Source organism: Solanum stenotomum, chromosome 10 (genome assembly GCF_019186545.1).
Source record: "Solanum stenotomum isolate F172 chromosome 10, ASM1918654v1, whole genome shotgun sequence".
Lineage (NCBI taxonomy): Eukaryota > Viridiplantae > Streptophyta > Magnoliopsida > Solanales > Solanaceae > Solanum > Solanum stenotomum.
In genome coordinates, this window is record NC_064291.1 from 45,928,942 (window position 1) to 45,950,958 (window position 22,017).

At 35.6% G+C, this 22,017-nt stretch overlaps 3 protein-coding genes across 3 annotated transcripts; 2 read left to right on the forward strand and 1 right to left on the reverse strand.

Moving 5' to 3' along the window:
• The first annotated feature begins 271 nt into the window (after nt 1-271).
• Nucleotides 272-13,663, forward strand: LOC125842637 (probable protein phosphatase 2C 60). The gene is made up of 11 exons (XM_049521958.1): nt 272-329; nt 3,119-3,244; nt 4,237-4,300; nt 8,802-8,910; nt 9,860-10,013; nt 10,587-10,712; nt 10,961-11,084; nt 11,198-11,274; nt 11,747-11,799; nt 11,947-12,001; nt 13,146-13,663. Exons 2-11 carry the CDS (start codon nt 3,128-3,130, stop codon nt 13,377-13,379), a joined length of 1,113 nt encoding a protein of 370 aa, XP_049377915.1. The 5' UTR covers nt 272-329; nt 3,119-3,127; the 3' UTR covers nt 13,380-13,663.
• Nucleotides 13,664-14,845: 1,182 nt separating this feature from the next.
• LOC125841500 (40S ribosomal protein S6-like) lies at nt 14,846-17,903 on the forward strand. Its single transcript, XM_049520647.1, has 6 exons — nt 14,846-14,973; nt 15,085-15,149; nt 16,828-16,885; nt 16,972-17,080; nt 17,171-17,443; nt 17,552-17,903. Exons 1-6 carry the CDS (start codon nt 14,968-14,970, stop codon nt 17,788-17,790), a joined length of 750 nt encoding a protein of 249 aa, XP_049376604.1. The 5' UTR covers nt 14,846-14,967; the 3' UTR covers nt 17,791-17,903.
• An 823-nt stretch (nt 17,904-18,726) lies between these two features.
• On the reverse strand, nt 18,727-21,829 carry LOC125843248 (putative late blight resistance protein homolog R1A-10). Its single transcript, XM_049522459.1, has 2 exons — nt 19,136-21,829; nt 18,727-19,004 (listed from the first exon to the last, which is right to left on the reverse strand). Exon 1 carries the CDS (start codon nt 21,775-21,777, stop codon nt 19,144-19,146), a length of 2,634 nt encoding a protein of 877 aa, XP_049378416.1. The 5' UTR covers nt 21,778-21,829; the 3' UTR covers nt 18,727-19,004; nt 19,136-19,143.
• Nucleotides 21,830-22,017: the final 188 nt, after the last annotated feature.

Here is a 22,017-nt window from a genome sequence, read left to right on the forward strand (position 1 = left end):
TCAATTTATTTATCTAAACTTTTTTTATATTTATTTTTAAAAAATAATTTTAAATTTTCACATTACCTGAAATCACAAAATTTAAAAGTTTTCTTTCTTTGGAAAAGTATATTTTTTTTATGGGATTGTCCAAAGGAACAAATTGAGATTGATTGTGTTTTACAGTGAAGAAGGAAGAGGTGAAAGATTAAATCTTAATTATCTACTGTTTGCATAGTTGTTAATTCAGTATTTAATTTAATTAATTAGATGTGAAGAACAAGGAGAAGAGCCGTCTCGAACTTTGTCCGGATTTACAAATCTTCCCTCAACTCCGCCCAAATCTACTCGTTAGTTCCCTTCTCTCTAATCTTTATTTTGATTTCTCAATTTTGTGTTCAATTCTTATGTGTTTTCCTGCTTTTGATTTCTGAATTTTCAGTATTTAGTAGTCTATTTATGAATATTGTGTATTTAGAAGAAGATGAAAGGTTTATCATGGTCATTTGTATTTGTAGTGGTTTCAATCGAACTGATTTCAATTTGGAGTTAAGATGGGCATTTTGAATTTCGGAGTTTTAAGATCTCTAATTATTACTATATTGTTTTGTCCAAGTGTGTTTGAAATGAATCAGAAAGTAAGGTTGATATGATCAGGGATTTGAGTTTGTTTATTTGCTTTTGTGTATTAGGTGCAATGGATTTTTATTTTTTGCTTATGGATTTGAAATACATGGGTTGAAATCTATCTATCAATTCACTTGTTGCACGAGGTTTAGTGTATAGGTGGAGGAGGGTAGAGGGGGTGTGCTCATTATCCGTGAGTGTCGAGCTGAGATAAGATATTTTGGTCATAAAGTAGTTCTCTTTAGGGCAGTTGGGGCAGTTATATTGTGCTGAATTTTCTGAAAACCAACATTGTGAAACGTTATGCTGTTTTTGGTGAACCAGCTGACGGATTTAACGCGATATATGACTGAAATGACTCCTGCTCTTTTGGGATCATATGTTATTTTTCTAACCATCTACCAGAGGAAATGTGCATTTCTTGAGTAGTATTTAAGTTCATCATTAGCCAACCTAGTAAGAGAAAGATCCTCTTGATCTTGTCATTTTATTTCACAGTTGAAGCAGGAACAGTGAAAGGGTGACGTCGTCTTCCCCCTTGTGGATAGATGTAGTTTCTTTGACTTTTACTGATATTACATGTCAAACTGTTATAAGCTTTAAAGATGCTTTAAGGCAAGAACCGGGAAGGTATAGAGAGCTGAGCACCGAAGTAAACTGGCTAAGCAATCGAGATCCATCCAGTAGGATTTCAGTTTTGCTGTTAGCTAGATGATATTTAACCCTGGTAGCTTCAGAACACACCAGAGGACTCTAACACACCTAAATCGAGTTAGTAAAATCTGTCACTTTATAAAAAAAAACACAAACACACAGATACAAATCGAGACTTATCATTTTGAAAACGGAAAAGAAAGAAGCACATCTAATTGAGAATCTGAGGCTTCCCAAAAGGTATTAGTATCATAGAAAATAAGAGTTTCAAGTAGGAAAAAGATGAGCTGTACTAGAGACCTACTCTTTAACAATTTTAGCCAGTTCACATAACTACATTGTTCAGAAGGCTGGCATCCTTTCGTTGTCATCAGTGAAAAGTAGAAGTGGACATAAGTGCTCACCTCGCAAGAGTCCTCTTGCAGCTCTTAGTTGAAGCGATTGATTTATCCATGAAAGCATTAAGTATCATGGCGTAACATTTGAAAATTAGAAATTCCCAATTTGCAGGATCATAGGTTTCTTTTTCTTTTTCGGATTTTGAGTTTGCAACTTGAAATATCTATTCCTTCCATTCCAAAATATTGATGGAGATTGAAGCATGATAGTCATACCATATAGTTTCCGACCTCAATTTGGATATCGATTCATTATTTAAAGTATCTTAGAAATTACAAAATATACTACAAGCACAAGTTTAATGATTATAGGTTTAGAACTTTTGAAAGATCATAGTCAAAGCAAGATCTGTTTTACGGTCTAATAGTAATGGTGTCGTATAATGCGGCAGAGGGAGAGTCGTTTTTGCTGACTCTTTTGTGTCACAGCATTCTGCTTTCTTTTCCCCAAGAATGTCTTCGGACAAGGTAAAACTGATTTTCCCAATTTCCACTCCTTTTGGGCACTCATGTTCCTCCCGGAGATCCAGCTCTTCCATCTTTTTAAAGCTACTTTTTTCAGAACCTCAACTTGATAGAATTCCACTATGGAGACCATCAGCCCAAGGAAGTTCCTTCACATGATAGAATTTCACCATAGAGTCCAAGGTATTTTCTCCACAACTTCTACCACAATCAGTATACTGCAACCCTCTTCCTTGAATCACGTAGTTTCAAATCTAAACTGGATTTTGCCTTTAAGTGCCTTCAGATTCCAACAAAATATGTGCATGCTTGTGTGCAAATTTATTTAGGCAAGATAGACACTTTTGGACATTCATCCCAGCCAGTAAACGTGATGCTTGAACCTGTAAAGTGTGGACAGTGAGCTGCCGTTAGACACTTTTGGACATTCATCCCAGCCAGTTAACGTGATGCTTGAACCTGTAAAGTGTGGACACTGGACAGTGAGCTGCCATTCTCTTCTCCAGGTGAAATTATCTCCCTTAAGATGGAAATTAATGAACTTCTGTCTGGAGGTAAGATCCAAAAATAGCTAATGTTCTCTTTAATATTCTTGCACTGGAAAATCTGGAACCATTGGTTCCTCTTCTGTGCATGAAAGTTTATACGGAACCTTCTGCATCAGAAAGTTCTTCACGTGAAGTAGTTGGAGAATGATCTTTAGGCATTCTTACCGCAATTTTCTTTTCAGGATGAATTCTTTTCCTTTTTCATCTTTTCCTTTCGTGATTCTTCAGTTGTATCTTTTCGCTAGATTGTTACTTGTTTGTATACGTCATTATTAAGATTTATATATGCTTTTGCCAAATTAGACGTTTGGCCAGAAGATTCTGATTTTCTACTTCTTAGTTCTAAGTGGTTTTGATGATAATAGTTCACTGCCTATGATTTTCCCATTATAAGTTCCACTTGGCTGTGTTTGTCTAAATGATATGTCATGCTTCTCTCTGTTTCAGCTAAAAGTGATGGGTATATACCTCAGTTCACCCAAAACAGAGAAATTCTCAGAAGATGGTGGGAATGATAGGGTAAAATATGGTTTATCATCAATGCAAGGATGGCGTGCAACAATGGAAGATGCTGTGAGTATCCCTGCCACTTACTTTAGTTATATGTTTTGTGATGTAATTTGTGGAATGGAAATAACTTGCTTGCTTTTATTTAATTTGATGACACAATATAAAAGAATAAATGTCCAAGAGAAAAACACACATACTATATTTTCACAGCTTTCTATCTGGGAAAAAGTATGGATTTTGGCTTGTCTAAACGGTTCGTAGGGCATGTGTTTAAGTTTATAGTTGCTTGTTCGCTTTCAGACTTGAGCAATGTGACTTGTTTAAACTTTTTTGACTTTTGTTTCTCTAGTCATTTCATCATTCTGAGCTGTAGAATTGGTTTATCTTCAGTGCTGACTGGTCTTCTCACGTGTGATATGAAGTTAAACTGATATATACTACCATGATCATCTAAGAGTCTTGACAAACTTGCCTTTGTTTTTGCCTACAGCTTCAGTATAAGACTAATAAAACGTTTACATAGTAGAAAGCTTTGGTACTGGAACTACACAATGTTCATTGTGCTTGTTAACGTTTCATCCTCATAATGATCTATCTGCAGTCCATCTCACGTGTCGGTTTAGACTCCTTCTCAAAAATATAAAAAAAAAAAAAGAATAAATAAGTCAAAGAAAGCTAGCAGAATCTTCCAGTGAAAGAGAATAGGCTCAAGTTATTTGATTAATTCTAGTCAAGGTAAAATTATCTTCAGTATTCTAAAATCGCACTACAGATAAGAGTTGGAACTGTTATCGACTCAGATTATGGTATTTGCTTTGTATCAGTTTAAATATTATATCATATTGTTCATGTTATTGTGGCCTTTGTATCTAATACATGCTTATAGTGGCCTTCAGTATCTAATACATGCTTATTGTGGCCTTCAGTATCTAATATATGCTTTTCATTGACATAGTTATCTGATACATGTTCTTAGTCTTTGTCTTATCATAGTGTTTTAGTTATCAATAATCCAACATGTATGAGTTAACATTTTGTCCCTTTCCTTTGTTTAGCATGCAGCAATACCTGATTTGGATACTTCAACATCCTTTTTTGGTGTCTACGATGGTCACGGAGGTATGTATGTTGTCAGTACATGGGTTATTATTGGGATGTTATACATTGTTGCTTGGAAAAACTTGTCTTTAGCTAACAGAGGAATATAATAAATTAAAACATGATTTGGTGCAGCTAAGGAAATTTTACCTGGAACACAGGCTTGTATTTTCATAATTTGTATTGTGTTCCTCCTTGTATTTACCTCTGGTGTAGGAACCTGTTTTCTTTTTTGAGCAGTAAGGAACTCTTAGGTATTGAGACTTGACAATAGCTCATATATGGATAGTTGAGCCATGAAATCATGGTTCTTATGCATCAAGCATTATATAGTGGGATGTGGTGACATTTTGCAATAGATATCTTTTACGTTCATTCAGGTCTATTTTTGTCAGTAAGGCCATGGTTTGAACTTGGCAGAAATACATTATCGTTTTAGTGCTTTTGTTATTAATTTTAAGAAAATTGCACTGTGTAATATTTGTGATAATGGTACCTTGCAACTTTTGAGTGATTATGTAGATCCCAAGTGACCCATGGTGGATTTCCGTTTAGAAGAAGTTGGTAATTTGCCAACTTCTTGTGTAGATCCTGTGATGATTCAACTTATGAAAGTAATAAAAGGTTTTTTTTCAGGACAACTTCGAGCAATCTGGGATCCTTGCTTGAAATAATGGTGTTTCGCTCAATACCAGGTTGATTAGTACAACTGAAGGGTTTTAATCCTATTGTTGGGCAATGAAACCTTTTCTCCCCGTTGTGCATTCTCTGACTGAGCTTTGGTCTTCTGCTGCCCAGCTCTCTCTCTCTCTCTCTCTCTCTCTCTCTTACTCACTCTCGTGAGCTTCTTTCTCCTCTGCTCTTCAATGTCTTGTTATATAGTTTCTATACGAAGAATTTCTCTATGATTTCAGTTCCTTCCTTCGGCGTTTGTCTTTGCCTGTTGAGCTTCAGCAAGATCTCTCTCTTTTTAATTTTATAAACTTCTGTTGGCTAAAGCATGACATGCATATGCTTCCTCGGAAAACTGTAACTCAAATGCGTTTACAACAGTAAGTGGCCAATCAAAGAGTGGATTGAGAACCATGAGGTCTCAGGTTTAATTCCAGTGTAGGCAGAAACACTAGATGATTTATTCCCATTTGTCCAAGCCTTGGTGGACAGAGTTACCCCATACTTGTGCTAGTGGGAGGTAGCAGAGGCCACATAGAATTAGTTGAGGTGCACACAAGCTAGCCCAGACACTATGTTTATTAAAAAAATTAGTAAGTAGCAAATCAATTTTTTGTGAGAAAAATAAATCTACAGTCATTTAAACACAACATGACAAAAGAAATATGGTTATTGGCTTATTGCTACATCTTAAACAGAAATTCACATGAAATAACTGCAAATAAGCTAAAAATAAACCTGAACAAATTGTAGCATGTGTCTCATGCTTAGCCAACAGAAGTTTTTGAATGAAAAAATGATTCTTGTTGGAGCTCGAAGGGAAAAGGCAGATGCTGTGAAAGGAACTGAAATCAGAGAGAAACTCTTTGTGAAGAAGCTAACCAACAAACATAACAGAAAAGAATTATTAAATTGTGTATTCTACATTATTGCATTGAGCCTATTTATATAATATACACTACAATCCTTTTCCATGTAGGACACTATATAAAATCCTAATCCTTTTTTAACACTCCCCTCAAGCTGGTGCATATAAGTCATATGTATCGACATTGTTACAGATGTAACTAATATGAAGACCAGTGAGGGATTTGGTGAAAATATCTAAAAGTTGATCACTTTACTTCACAAATTTTGTAACAGTATCTCCTGAGAGTAGCTTTTCTCTTATAAAGTGACAGTCAATCTCAATGTGCTTAGTCCTATCATGAGATACTGAATTTGTTGCAATATAAAGTGGCACTTGATTATTACACAAGTTTCATCTGACTGATTTCTCCAAAATTTTAATTCTCCGAGCAACTGTTTGATCCAACTGCTCACAAGTTGCTACAACTTTTGTTCGATATTTTGCTTTTGAACTTGATCAAGCAATCACATTCTGTTTCTTACTCTTCAAGGATGCCAAATTACTTCCTACTAAAACACAATATCTAGATGTAGAACGTCTATCAAATGGTGTTCCTGCCCAATCCGTGTCTGGATATCCAACGATCTGTTCATGGCCTCGATCCTCGAAGAGTAGTCCATTGCCTGGAGCTGACTTATCCTTTTTCATATAGGATACCTTTTACAATCTTAATCCTATTCTAACAATATTGAAGAGAAAGGGAGAGAGAAAACTGAAGAGCAAGTGAAAGAGATAGAAGGAAGAAGACCAAAGCGCAAACCACATAGCAGCAGAGCCAAAGGAAAAGGGTTCACAGCTTTATTAGTAGGATTAGCCAAACTGAGTATCTTACCATTGGGCAACGGAAACATGTGACTGCTTTCATTACTCTGTTGCTGAACTATGGGGTTTCAAAAGGTTTGAAGCTGACAATATGGACTGAGAATATTTTAGCAAACAATTGCGAGGAGTTTTTCCCAAAAATAATTCCTTCTTTATTATTTCTTAGAACAACATTAAATTCTGCCACATATGCTGCCATGCACAGCAGAAATGACAAGTTGATCTTTTTCCTTTCTTTCCCATTTCACTAACAACACCAATCAAATTCATCAAAACCATTGCTCCCTAGGCTTTGGTTCAGTGGTAAGAGCACCACATGTGATGTGTGGCTTTGGCGCATGTCACGAGTTCAAACCTTGCTATTACCATAGCCTTGTAATTCAGTGGGAATGGGTATAGGGGTGGGTCCATTATCTTCTGAGTTTCCAGTCATCCCTCAGTGAATTTCTTGGTTATAAAAAAAATCATCAAATTATTCTGCAAAAATGAACATTGAATTGCAATTTGTGCTTTCATTTTTGCTTTTTTCACTGTCCTCTTTTGCTGACAACAACAACAACAACAACAACATACCCAGCGAAATCCCACTAGGTGGGGTCTGGGGAGGGTGGAGTGTACGCAGACCCTGCCACTACCTCGTAGAGGTAGAGAGCTTTTGCTGACACATTTCCCAAATGTTTTTTCACAATACATCAAAAGACACTTCACATTTTGAATCTATTGCAATTCTTCAGAATGGGTGGAAAGAGGATACTTCAAGGTCAATTAAGGGGAAAAAGGAAAAGTAAGATAGGACCTTCCGATATCATCAGGTTGGGTATTCAATGAGGCAACTGAAGTGTTCTGTGGTAGATATTTAGGTAGTAGTTCAAAACTGGAAGTTATAGTTAGGAGAATGTTTATTCAGAAATAAACTCAAGGAGACGTGCTATGACTGTATCAGAATCTTTTCTCTTATTTGAGCAGTGAACTTGAATCTTTGGTAACCTGTTTATGGGTTTTGTTAAAGAATGACAAAAGTCCCCCATTGGTGGTTAATAAGATGGATGGATTCCTTATAACGTTTGGGCAATCCTCCTCCCTTTGAGCTAACTTTTGGGGTGTGAGTTAGGCCTAAGACCTAATTTAACATGGTATCAGAGCAGGACCCATCTCACCCAATGTTGGGACCCCCAAAAAATCAAAAAATCAAAATTGCCCACGCACCAGATGCTAAGCACTGGGCGTGAGGTGGGGAGTTAAAGAATGGCAAAAGTCCCAGATTGGTGGTTAATGAGATGAGTGGATTCCTTATAAGGCTTAGGCAATCCTCTTCCCTTTGAGCCAGCTTTTGGGATGTGAGTTATGCCTAATGACCTAATTTAACAGGTTTCAAGTAGGAGCTCGAGAAATGATAGTTTGGACGAGTTGATGCCGTTTATCTTATGACTTGATCATATAGATAATATTTATGTCTGCTTGAACAAGCAATATCCCTTCAATGGGGATATCGACTCTTAATGCATGACTCATGACACTAACATCTATCCTTTTCATTCCTTCAATAAACTGATGATTTGTCCCCTCTGAAGCTACATTCTTTAGAATTGAAATCTGGTCATGGGTCTACTATATTCCTACGTTCTATTCTTTCATTTAGTTTATACTGTTTTATGTGATTCTTCATGTTTGTGGATGATTCCGCTGCTAGATCATGGTTGTTCGCTTAATGTTCCTTTGTGAAGGTGAGCCTGAGAGTTGTAAATTTGGAGGTCTTGGAATGATATTCTTGCTTGGCATAAGATGTATTATCTGTTACCCTTGCCTGCCTGTACTCCCTATTCTTTGTTTTATATGGTGGTGTTAGGGATGTAACTGCAATAGATTTGATCTGGCAGGCTTGAAGTTTTATTCATGCAATAGAGGTTACTAAAGAAGCTTCGATATCCCCAAAAGTATCAATTCAAATCCAAGTTCTTATTTATGCTTATTAAACAGTAGACACTTTAGTCTTTGATACTTTCCTGCTCTAGAAAGATAAGGTTGCTACTATAATCAAGCATCTTGAAGAGCATTTTAAGCAACTACTTCTGCGACTTCCTGATCTAACCATATAACTGAACATTTCATAAATTACAGGTAAAGTTGTTGCTAAATTCTGTGCCAAGTATCTACATCAACAAGTGCTCAAGCATGAAGCATATTTACATGGTGATATAGGAACTTCGGTCCAGAAAGCCTTTTTCAGGTTAATTGCTTGAGGCTTTGGGTTCTAGAATTGACTATATAACATCCTGAGAACTCTATGGGTGTCTTTTAATGTTGAATTATTTACTTTCTTCTAATGTTTAATTATTTAAACAGAGACTGATTCTGCATGTATGTTTTCATGGGCCCTTTTCAAGTAGCATCTTTTTTAGGTACGGGATAAGAAGGCTACTAGGAAGGATTCGTGAAAACATACACTACTTTCCTTGTAGCTACATAGTAGTTAATGTTAGTGGTGTTCATTGTTGTAGTAATTTTCAACTTTGATCTATATACTCTTAAGTTTGCTCTGTGCATTTGATATTTCTGGTTTAAAATTGGAATAGATTAAGAATGACTCACTCCTGTTTGGGTTAGATTACTTGAATTGTTCACTGACTCACTGGCTATATTAATAATTTAATATTTGATAGATGATATGTTTAAGTCCTGTTTCATGGAAATTGCATTTATTCCTTATATTTCTTTTCCCACAAGTTGAAAGCTTGTACGGGTACTATGATGGTGCTCATCACTTAACATATTAAATCCTTGACATTTCCAAACAAATGGAAAACTGATGTGGCATTTGTATTGTCATATTTTTGAATTTGGTAAGAAGTACTCACTCCATCCATTTTATGTGGCACACATTTTTTTAGTATGTCTCAAAATGATAATAACACTTTTGGAAACCATTTGATCTTGTGATCCCCGTTACCCTTAAATCTTAATGACATGACTTCTTGTGATCCACTTTACATAAAAGTAAAACATACATGTCTAAATAATCCCAACTGATTGGTATCATCGCCTATACACATATTTTCCTTTCGTTATGCCCTGCCTTGCACTACATCTGCATGGATGTCGTTTGCACTATGAGATCATTAATTGCTTTTGTGCTTCCAAAGTATGTTATGAGACATTTTTTTCTGTTCCTGGTGCAGAATGGACGAGATGATGCGTGGTCAGAGAGGATGGAGAGAGCTGGCTGCACTGGGGGATAAATTAAACAAGTTCACGGGTATGATAGAGGGCCTTATTTGGTCTCCAAAAAATGGTGATGGAAACAACCATGTTGATGATTGGGCATTTGAGGAGGTACCTGCTGTGCTTGAGGATATTGAGTTTCAATGAAATAAAATAACGTGCCTGTTCTCCTTTTTATCTTTTCAGTTGATAAAACCATTTTGAAATGGAGATTGGGGTATTTAATTGAGAATATTTAAAGCTTCCCAAGTGTTAGTTTCACAATTTTCATGGACTACTGTACTCTTACTAGTGCTTCCTTTTAGAGGTAAGGGAAGGAAGTTTATAAATGGATACTTACTCTAAACTAAGACGTTCCTAGTTTCACAATTTTCATGGACTACTGTACTCTTACTAGTGCTTCCTTTTAGAGGAAAGGGAAGGAAGTTTATAAATGGATACTTACTCTAAACTAAGACGTTGGAACCATGCATCAAAGTTGACCCTGTTCAATAAGAGAATGATTGAATTGAACACTTACTGCTTTTAGAAATGGGGCAAAGCTGTAGTAATGAGGTCATTCCCCTGAAATTGTCCATACTTATATAGTACTTTAGCATGTCACCTCACCCCATCTGCACATCACTATTGTTGTAGACATTGTTTAATTGGTTTGTGGCTAAGTGTTTGTGACATTGATATCAGGGGCCTCACTCTGATTTTTCTGGACCTACTTCTGGATGCACAGCTTGTGTTGCAATCCTTAGAGAGAACCAACTCATTGTTTCAAATGCTGGTGACTCTCGCTGTGTCATTTCAAGGAAGGGCCAGGTAATGTGCCATCTTTTAGATATTTAATAGAATGTTTCTTCTCCTCTGACAGTGGATTTTTTTGTGTCTAAAGTTACTTTTGTACTAGCCCAGCATGCCACGTCTTTGCACTAGCTATCTCTGGGTCATAGTCTTGTGGCCCCAATTTGGATGCGTATATTGTCAATAGGATGTAATGTTAAAGTTTTCTTGTTCAAACCTTAACGTGAATATAAAGGACGGATATCAAATATGTCCCCTTTTTGCAGGCATACAATTTATCGAGGGATCATAAACCTGATCTTGAGGTTGAGAGAGAGAGAATCTTAAAAGCTGGTGGTTTTATTCATGCAGGACGTGTGAATGGAAGTCTAAATCTTGCAAGAGCTATAGGTATTATTCCTGTTTGTTGTGGACCTTTAATATTCTATTAAAAAGCTAGCTGCCATGAAAAAGTAGTTTGAAACTTTACTAATGTTATTTGGCTCGTTTTAAATTAATTGCAGGTGACATGGAATTCAAGCAGAACAAGTTTTTGCCAGCTGAGAAGCAAGTTGTAACTGCTAATCCAGATATAAACACTGTACGTTCCTTCAGTTCTTCATATATCACACAATTTGTTCTAATGATAACTTCGAGACATGAATGTTTCTCAAGACAGTCAGATCCAATTTTTCTTGTTTGTTTGGCAACATATCTTACTCTTTCTGCGGCCAAGAAGCAACAAGGCACTAAATAACAGCTTTTTCTTTACATGTGTCTCTAAGCTATCTTCTGTTATCCCTTAAAGTGTGATTCTAACTTCTGCATGAAAATCATAATATAAAGCCGATATTGAGATAAAAGAGGAGAATATATATAGTCTACAATGATTCATATGGATGATCCCAACTCTTTTGGGGTTGAGGATTGATTGATTGATTCTTTCTTACTTGCCTTCAACCCCCAGCCACCCACCCTCTGCACTTCTTTCCTATGTTCCTTTGATTACATGTAATGCTGCTAATTTTACCTTTCTCAAAAACATGTTCTAATATGCTCTGTTCTCTGATTAGGTTGAGTTGTGCGATGATGATGATTTTATTGTGCTAGCTTGTGATGGTATATGGTATGCATTCTAGACTCTTCTTTTATATTTGGGACTCAAAACAAAAATATTAGATGTTCTTCATAGTTTACTCGGTTGATTTTCAGATTTCATATTAACAATTTTTTTGTTTACATATCTGATTTTTGTGTGTCTGTTTCTTCTCAGGGACTGCATGTCCAGCCAGCAATTGGTGGATTTTATACACGAGCAGCTGAAGTCGGTCAGTCTGAGAGCACACTTTTCTGCATTTGAATTGGTGTTAACTTTTGATGAAAGTCCTGTTTGGGAAGTCAGCTATTAAACAATGGGATAATTGAGTCATCTAAAGTTAATTATATTTATGGTTTCTGGAAGGTATCAATGGCCTAAGACTAACAATTAGAAATTACAACAACTACACCTCAGTCAGCTATATAAATCGTCATTGACCATATTTTTTTTTAATTACTTTTTAACGACTGTGGTGTCCGGGCCAGCTAAATCCTCATTGACCGTATTTCTCCATTTAAACTTATCTTATGCCATAATCATACCAAATAGAAGCAGAAGTAAAACACAAGGTATATATATATATATATATATATATATATATATATATATATAGAAGTAGAAAAAGTAATGCTGAAAAATGTCAGAAGGTTACCTATTTCAGGAAGGTTGTATGTACATAACAATGACATTGCAACTAGTGAAGCCTGATATAGGAATAGTTCACAGAAAAAAAGGTTGTTTGCATTTTACATGATACCATTTTTCTATTAAAAGTGGCAAAAGCCTGAGAGACGAATCGAATTATGTATAGGATGAGACATCCACTAATTTTTCTGTGGCAATCTGTAAACATTTGCATAGTAAATTAGTAAAGCAATAATGAAGGACCTGTACTATGTCATTTTATTTGCATATTAATAGAATATTAAAGGCTTCTGTTTTAGCTAGTATTATGTGCTTATATACTGATTATTATGTTCATGTGTGGTCCCATAATGTTTGAGAAATGGGTGAATAAATAGAACAAAATCAAAACATGCATGCACTTTTTGAAATAGTATTATTTTCTGTAAGGCAAAAGAGTTCACCCAACTGATGAAGCTCAGTGTGTTTCAATTGCTTTCAAGTGATTACTTACATGAATCAGTAAAACTGAATCTTCATTATCCTTGGAATGTATAGGAATAACTCATTTGCCTTATCAGGCTCCTGGTGTCTGCTTGCTCAGGGTTTTGTTGGGGGTGGGGGGTAGGAATTGTTGATCTGGCTTTCTCATATCAATGGCTAGGGCTTCCATTAAAGTGAAGACCAGAGATAAAATATTCTTGTGTACACTCTAAAATACAAACTGACGGAGAAAGTTTGATTTGTAGGAAAGCAAGCTTTCTGCAGTATGTGAAAGAGTTCTCGACAGGTGTTTGGCACCTTCTACTGCTGGAGGTGAAGGATGTGACAACATGACAATGATTTTGGTGCAATTCAAGAAACCTTTTCAGTCTGGGGCTTCTTTAGTTGAAGAACTCCCAGCTTCTAACGAGAAACTCCCTGCTCCCAGTGAGGCTACTAACACTGAAACAATACCAGCAGAGAGTGGATCTAGTTCATAGCCCTTGCTCGCCGTTTTGGATCTGATACTTCCAAGTCTGCAATTGTACATGATTGTTTTAATCTGTATGGACATATATTTGCTTTTTTTGCTGCTGGTTTTGTGTGTCATTGCATTTGTATTATAATTACTGGGATGGATTGTATAGATTACTTGACCACATGTTGATCATTTCATGTACCCAATTGTTTACTCAAGTGACTTCTAGGTTGTGTCTGGGGTGATGTAAACACTTCTACAGAAGAAATTGATCTTACCATGAATTTCAATTTTATATGTAACAAAGCCAATTTCATAGATTTTTGCAAGTTTAGTCGCTTCAAACAAACCTTGGCCTCACCTTTGTCAAAACCGACTACAAGTTAAATATCTTGGTAAAGTTGAATAACTAATTCTTATGCCAGTTTTCTCTAATTTGTGATATGATATGATACAGTCATGCAACAAATAACAACAGCAAATCCAATGAAATCCCCTCAAGTGAGATCTGGGGAGGGTAGTATGTACGCAACCTCGTGGAGGTAGATAAAGTGTTTCTTAAAGATCTTCGGCTTATATCATATAATCTACATTGAATATTTAATAATTTTCAGTAGAATAAATAAGATTTTTCGTGGTAACTTTACAGGCTGAAAAAGTCATTTGGACAATCATATTCCTAGATTAAAACAGGAAACAATTTAAAATACAGAAACATAATAAAATGTTCCTGGAGTTAGAACTAAATAAAATGTTCCTGGAGTTAGAACTAACATATATAATTCAACATTTCAGAAAATATTTTTGGATTTTAAACCTTTAAAAATTTAAATTCCATATATCTAGGGAACTTTTTATCTAGAATTTGAACTAATTATGTGGTTTAGCTAGGGAACTTTTTATCTAGAATTTATTTTTTATAGTAATAAGTAATTATTTTTCAATTACATTTGATATCCTAATTTTGACGCTGTCATTTAATTTATCTTCATTTTAAAAACTTTTTGGCACATGTCCCACTTGACCTACATTGAGATCTAAAATTAGTCTTAACAAACTTTGACCTCAGACGTTGTGTCTGAAGTTTCAAATAGATAAAGTTCATGTCCATATGGTGAAGTTCAATATTCACATATGGCGGAAGTTTTATCATTTTTGCTTGATTTAAGCTAAATTGTTGTTCAATCATTTTTGTCTAACATTCAGCCAAATTGTATGATTCAGTCATTTTTGTTTGGCTTCAGTAAAAATGATTAAACCTCAATCATACATAAATTCAGATGTCGTATTTGAAGTTTGATTAATTATTTTTTCCAAAAAAAGACAGATGTAAATTGATGGTGTCAAAATAGGCTGCCCCGTGAAATTTATTTTTTCCGAAAAAGAACCTAGCTGCAGAAAGGCCGTAAAGTAGACTTGAGGCCCTACAAATAGCCCAAAAGCTAAAAAGCCCATTATAAAAACAAATCGTTGATGAGAATAGGCCCAAAGCCCAAAAAAGTAGCAGTAGAGTATATGAGATGAAAGTTTGTTCACTGTCAAAACCCTAATAGAGAAGAAGAGAAAGGCACCTACTTGTTCTTCATTTTCATCTTCGCCGCCTTCCGAAGATGAAGGTATACCGCAGCTTTTTTCTCTTTTGTTGATTGGATTAGATAAGCTATGTATGTATATGTTTGGTTTTCGATATATGCATTTTGATTTTTTTGTGTGTTTTTGTTTTGCAGTTCAACATTGCAAATCCGACCACTGGTTGCCAGAAGAAGCTCGAGATTGACGATGACCAGAAACTGTAATTAGCTCATCTTATCTTCATTTTTATTTGAGTTTGTATCCTTCTTCATTTTTTGTTTGTTTGTATAATCGTTGTTATAGCAATTATTAATAATGCCACTACTACTACTATTACTATAGTGTTTATCTTCTAATATGAAGTTTTTCGATTTCGCTTTGTTTTAGAAAAGGAATTATATGGATTTGTTTTGTTGAGATAGTAATTGTATTATGTTCGTTAAGCCTTTCATGATCCATTTGAAAGGCTTAAAGTACCAAACGTTATGAATTCCGCTTGATAGTAACAGTTGGCCTCGCGTGCTTAATGCTTAAAATAGTTTCTGCTTCTTTGATTTATATGTATCGTGTGGATAGTCCGCTTGTTCTATCTAATTGTGTATGTGTTCGGTTTGGGTGTTTGTTACCATTTACCAATGTTATGTTATATTTCTTTCATAATGCTATGTTTTTCTGTTACACTATTTTTTCAATTCAGCTCCATTCTTTTCCCTATTAGACATATCCACCTCAAATTTCTGCATTGTTTGCTGTTACCTTCTTGTATCCCTTGTATCATTCTCCATCTACATTATTTATGCTGATTTTGGGTTTTCCATTTTGTTTTTGGTTAATGTCATTATTTATTGCTTGAATTTAACAACTTGAAATATTTACAAGTAATAAGTAGCTATAAATCTGGTAAATGATGTTTTGTAGTTTGTTTTTATAATAAGCATTGATAAACCTAATATTTACAAGGTTCATAAACTTATTACCTACTGTCTAAGTTGCCCAAACACTTCATAAAATCCTCCAAAAGTAGTGCATTTTTGGAGGATCCGACATGGGTGCGGCGACAATTTTGGAGAGTCCGAGCAACTTAGCTTATGATACAATCAAACCAAACAATAAAACCACATCAAATGAATCAAGCTATTCAAATGTTGTCTCTACAAAACAATACAATATGTTATGAATATTGAGCAACAACCATCCAACAAGTTATTGATTAAAAAAATAGCCACCCAAACAAGCCATTATTGACTGAAGTCTGGCCTAAAAATTTTGGTCCATGGTGGTATACTTCTTTGAAGAATGATAGCTATTGTTCCACGGTTGGTAATTGCTTGGAAACCTTGATTTGCTTTCACAAGATGATGTACCTTGAGGATATTTGTTTATATTGTTGGAGCTGGACACAAATAGTTATGGAATCTATATGTATGTGCTCATGGGCTTTATCTTTTGAAAGCATCACTAGACTATAAATACAAATGACAGTTATATTAAATTTGAAAAACTATGAATGTATCACTGAGTACAATTTAGAAATCAATACTTTAGTATAAGAATAACCAATTTACATCGGTTGAACTTGGTTGACATGTTCTTTTACTTTATTCATTACACTGAAAATATTTCAATTATTCTGTCTGTTAGTACATGTATCTACAGTTTATTTTTTTTGATAAGGATGCATCTACAGTTTATTTCCTTGCATTACAAATTGAATTGTGTATTTTTTTGTCATTGACAGCACAGTGATTACTTGTAACTGTTTTAGCTTGGTATATAGCTGTTAATAGATTTTGTTGCAGTTTGTATGTTGCATTTTTCAGTATGCTCATTGTTTTGCATTTGCACACCACTTAGGTAGTTTATATTCGTGTTACCTAACCTGATATCTGGAAATGCAGTCGAGCCTTTTTTGACAAAAGGATCTCCCAAGAGGTCAGCGGAGATGCCCTGGGTGAGGTAAGTTTCTGGTGCATATATTTTATAACTTTCTTGGTGGTACTTTATATGAGTTTATTAGAAAAATGTTGCTCTTTTGACGGCAGGAGTTCAAGGGTTATGTGTTCAAGATCATGGGAGGATGTGACAAGCAAGGTTTCCCCATGAAGCAGGGAGTTCTAACTCCAGGCCGTGTTCGCCTTTTGCTGTACCGAGGTACTTGTGCTTGATATTCTCTTAAAGGTGGTGCCTATTTGCTGTGAATAACTTTTTGGTGTAACTATCTAATTCGTTTATATAAAACAGGTACTCCTTGTTTCCGGGGACATGGTAGGAGAAATGGTGAGCGCAGAAGGAAATCTGTCCGTGGATGCATTGTTAGCCCTGACCTTTCTGTTCTGAATCTTGTTATCGTGAAAAAGGGTGAGAATGATCTGCCTGGACTGACTGACACTGAGAAACCAAGGATGAGAGGACCCAAGAGAGCTTCAAAGATCAGAAAGCTCTTTAACCTTTCCAAGGAAGATGATGTCAGGAAGTATTGCAACACCTACCGCAGAAATTTCACTACCAAATCTGGTGAGTTTTCTCCTTTATAGCTACTCATCAGGTCCCTATTCTGTTCTGTATTCAAATTATAGCAGTTTGGACATGTTCTCAATGCTATTATGATGCGTTGTGCAACAGGGAAAAATGCAAGCAAGGCTCCTAAGATTCAGAGGCTCGTGACACCATTGACTCTGCAAAGAAAGAGGGCAAGAATTGCTGACAAGAAGAAGAGAATTGCCAAGGCCAAGTCAGAGGCAGCTGATTATCAGAAGCTTCTTGCTTCAAGGTTGAAGGAACAAAGAGAAAGGCGTAGCGAGAGTTTGGCTAAGAAGAGGTCTAGACTCTCTGCAGCTTCTAAGCCATCCATTGCCGCTTAGTTCTCTGGAATGTAATTCCTGCTATTTTTGGGTCTGGTTTTAGTTATTGTTGGATGTAGTACTACATGGTTTTGGTAATTTTGAGCATTTCTGATATTGAGTCTGATAGTACTCTTTAAGATTGAAGTTTCTTTTGTTACTTGACAATCTTCTGTTTTTATGTTTTTCTTGTTCTGGCTACTTTGAAAAATTTAACATGTTTTCAGTCTATTGGATATGCACCAGATGATTAAAGAGAGGTACTACATAACACAATGCTTTCACCCTTTTGATTCCTGTGACTTAACAATTCAGGATTACATTGCCTTACCTTCATGGTATATTTATGACTGACCTAAATTTCTTAGCAAACATTTTTCTAAGAGAAGAATCGATAATTCTATCGTACCAGTTCTCCAAGATATTATGGGAATTTGTACAGTCTAATGAAAATAGAGTTCAAATTTTATGTAAAGACAATGTAAAAAGTAGTTGGACAATCAGCTCAACTTTACTTAATAAGGATCCATTGGTAACCTAGAATACATGTTAAATTATGAGGCCTGGGATAGGTTGGTATTATGTTTCGAGACTTGTTGGCATGATTGGGACCTGAGGGACTCGGGTGAGTTTAGGAAACACAGCTGAGTGCAGATCTGAAACCTGGTGCAGTGCAAATGCAATCACCAGATTTAAACACGTATATAGAGTTTGAACCACAGCTACTAGGTTCTATAGAACTCGTAACCACTCCACCCTCGATTCTTACCTAACTAGTGTAGTAATTCTTTCCTATGGACTAATTGGAAAAAGAGTAGAAAGATCTCTCTACTCTTTCCTATGCTACCTACCATATATCATATGATTCTACACAAAAGCCTACTTTCTGGTAGAGTCGGAACTACAATCATCACCCTTTGCTAAAAAGTTATATTGTATATATATAGAGAGAGATCAAATATTACTTTACATACATATATGTCAAATCTTGCGCAACAATTTAGTTGAAGAGATTTCACAAATTGGCAAGACATGCTTATTCCTAAAACAAAATCTAACAAAGGATAATAACATAAAAGAAAATGTTGTATTTTTTGAAGACAACTTAAGCCCGGAGGAGAATACTTGCTGTCAGCTTCTATCCTCTATTCCTATCCGAGTCCATCTTTCAGAGAGAACCTACCTTCAAACAAACTTATACTGTCAGATTGTCCCTCAAAATAAGCATCAATCCCCTGCATATATTCAAGATAAAAGCAGAATTCATAATCGTAATTTCAAGGAGGTAAAATGTAGCAAAGATGGACTAATTAATAGTATGAATAATGAAACTTTTTATTTTATTTTTGGAGAAATGTAAACTTACATTGAGTGCTATATATTGATGTAGACCTTAAGGCAATTGTTACCCATGTCCTCTTGTTCTTGTTCAATCTTTCTTGCAGAATCCTCAGCAAGAGTGCTGCAATTATGCAACTCCATTGACTCCAAACTACAAATTTCTCCAAAATCTATTGGAATTTCCTTAAGTTTTTTGCATTCCTTCAGAACAAGGCGTTTTAGATTTGGGAAGTTATCACTGCTAGCTTCCCAATGCTCAAGATTTATGTCGCAAAATAACAAAAACTCTAGGCTTTGGAATTTGTCTTCATCATTCAATCTCCATACATAACCATTGGCTGCACGATTTTTAAGTTTGAGCTCTTCAAGATTTGGCAGCTTAACAAGAGTTGATATATCTTTCCAAGGAAAATAATGCCAGCCAGCTAAAGTCAACCTCTTGAGTGATGTTGGTAAAGACCTGATGGAGATCAGTGGTTGCATAGACAAAGATAAATATTTGACACACTTCAATGCTTCGAGTTTTGTTAAGCTGGAAATATCAATAAGGTGATTGGCCCTATCCCCGGTTCTCAATATAGTTGTATTTTGGATGATCAATCTCTTTACATTGGGAATGTTAGAAAAGATTTCATTTTTACAACTGGACAAAGAGAGATTAGAAAGTTCCTCTAAATTTGGCATCCCTATCACGAGATGCTTATTTAGGATACTTTTTCTTCCAGGACTAGGTAAACAGCAGGCTTTCCTTATTTGTATACACCTCAAGTTCTTCATCATCCATATTTTCTCTGGTAAAGTTGTATAACAACGTTCTCTCCCATATATTAAAGTTTGCAAATTCTGAAGCTCTGCGATTGATGCAGGAGGATTGTCATAACATTGAATTTGGAGATATCTCAGATGACATAATTTTGTAATTACAAGTGGAAATGAACGAAAACATTTATATTCATCGAATACTGCCAATACTCTGAGAAGCTTGAAATGGGAGAAAGCTTCAAGGTTTACTCTGAACATAAAGTCAGGAAATAAGTAGATAGATCTGGCAACTGATGGTAATAGATCGCAAAGATGAATAACTGAATAACCGTAATTTTTTTGAAAACTGAAATGCCTCTGTGTAGAAACAGTAGGGGCTATGTTAGTTGTCTCAATATACATAAACTTTGTCAGTTCAACTTCCGTCAAACAGAATTCACGCAGTAGATCATGCATTCCATATGCTTTTATCTCACCATTGAATCTCTTTTTTCTAACCATTATCAAATTCCTGCTGATAAGATCCTCCAGATAATCTTCTGCCACTTCAGCCAAGCTTTTATCACTTCCAGGCCTCCTTATAAAACTTTCTGCGATCCATAATTGAATCAATCTCCAAGTCTCAACATGATAGTCCTCTGGGAAACTACCCATAGAAAGAAAGCAAGGTTTGAGGTGATTAGGCAAGTGGTGATAACTCAAACCGAGCACTCCTAAGCATTTATCTGGATGACTAGAAATGATTTCACCTAAGGTTCGGGACACATCCATCCAACTTCCTAATGTCCTGGACACTTTAGAAAGATGTCCTGCAATCACTGAAATTGTTAAGGGTAGTCCTTGGCATTTTCCTGCTATTTTCTTTCCAATTTCTTCCAACTCAGGAGGATGACAATTATTTGGTCCAAACACCTTATCACAAAGTAACTTCCAACTGTTTTCTAAATTCAAGAGGTTCATCTCATGAGGGCTACTAGGATTTGCATACATTGCTACCTTTGTTTCCCTAGTAGTCAATAAGATTCGACTCCTATTGTTGTAATCAGGAAATATACCTCTTATGCTATCCCAAACATCCGTACTCCAAATATCATCAACAACAACAAGGTATCTTGGACCCTTTAGGCTTTTCTGCACCAGGTCGGCTAACTCATTGTCATCCTTTACATCATAATCTTTTTTTATGTCAATATTTGTATGCTTTGAAATGCAATGTAAAGCCTCTAACAACACATTTCTTCTTCCATATTCTTGAGATATTGTAATCCAAACACGAATGTCAAAATGATACCTGAGTTTTAGGTGATCATAAGCTTTTCTAGCGAGTGTTGTTTTGCCAATGCCACCCATGCCTGATATTGTGACAATGTCCAGATCCGATAACTGTCCTGTCAGTCTTTCAACTATTATCTCCAGGTCATCATCAAGTCCGTGCACGATATCATCTTCCAAATGTTGCAGCGTTGGGTTGCTAATCAAGGAATCCCCATCAGATTCAAGAATTTGATCATCACGAGTGCTTGTGGTAAACTCAGAAACAATCTCCATCACTTCATTCTTTTTTGAATCGAGTTTTTCAACAACGGATAGCAAATTCTTGTGTAGTGAACTTGTAGGCGTAATTCCAAATGTCCAGCTTAAGTCTTCCATGATTTGATAAATCGTCAGCTCAACAACATCTTCTGTATAACTAGCAGAAGCTCTTATTTTTTCCTCCAAAGATTTGATTTTTTCTGGATCAAATCTACTCTTGCTAGTTTCCTCAACAACATTTTGAAAATATTCAGCAGTAACAAGAAGGGATTCGACTGTTTTAACCATTTTACCTTGAATGAGATCTGGATGGCTCTGCTGAAGTTGCTCAAGAGTTTGAAGAAGAGAAATTACAGCTGTATAAGCTGCCATCAAATTGGGACTCAAAATTACAAAGAAACACAAAGATTTTCACTTGAAATCCCTTCACAAGATCAAAAGGATAGAGAGACTTGAAAACTACTCAGTTGTTTCAACTATCTTTCTCTCAATCTATAATCCCACAACTTGTTGTATAATACTTTCTTTCTCACTAATTACTTATTTAGTTTTGAAGTCACACACTTATTAAGAAAACAATGATTGACATAGTAAATTATTATTTTATCTCTA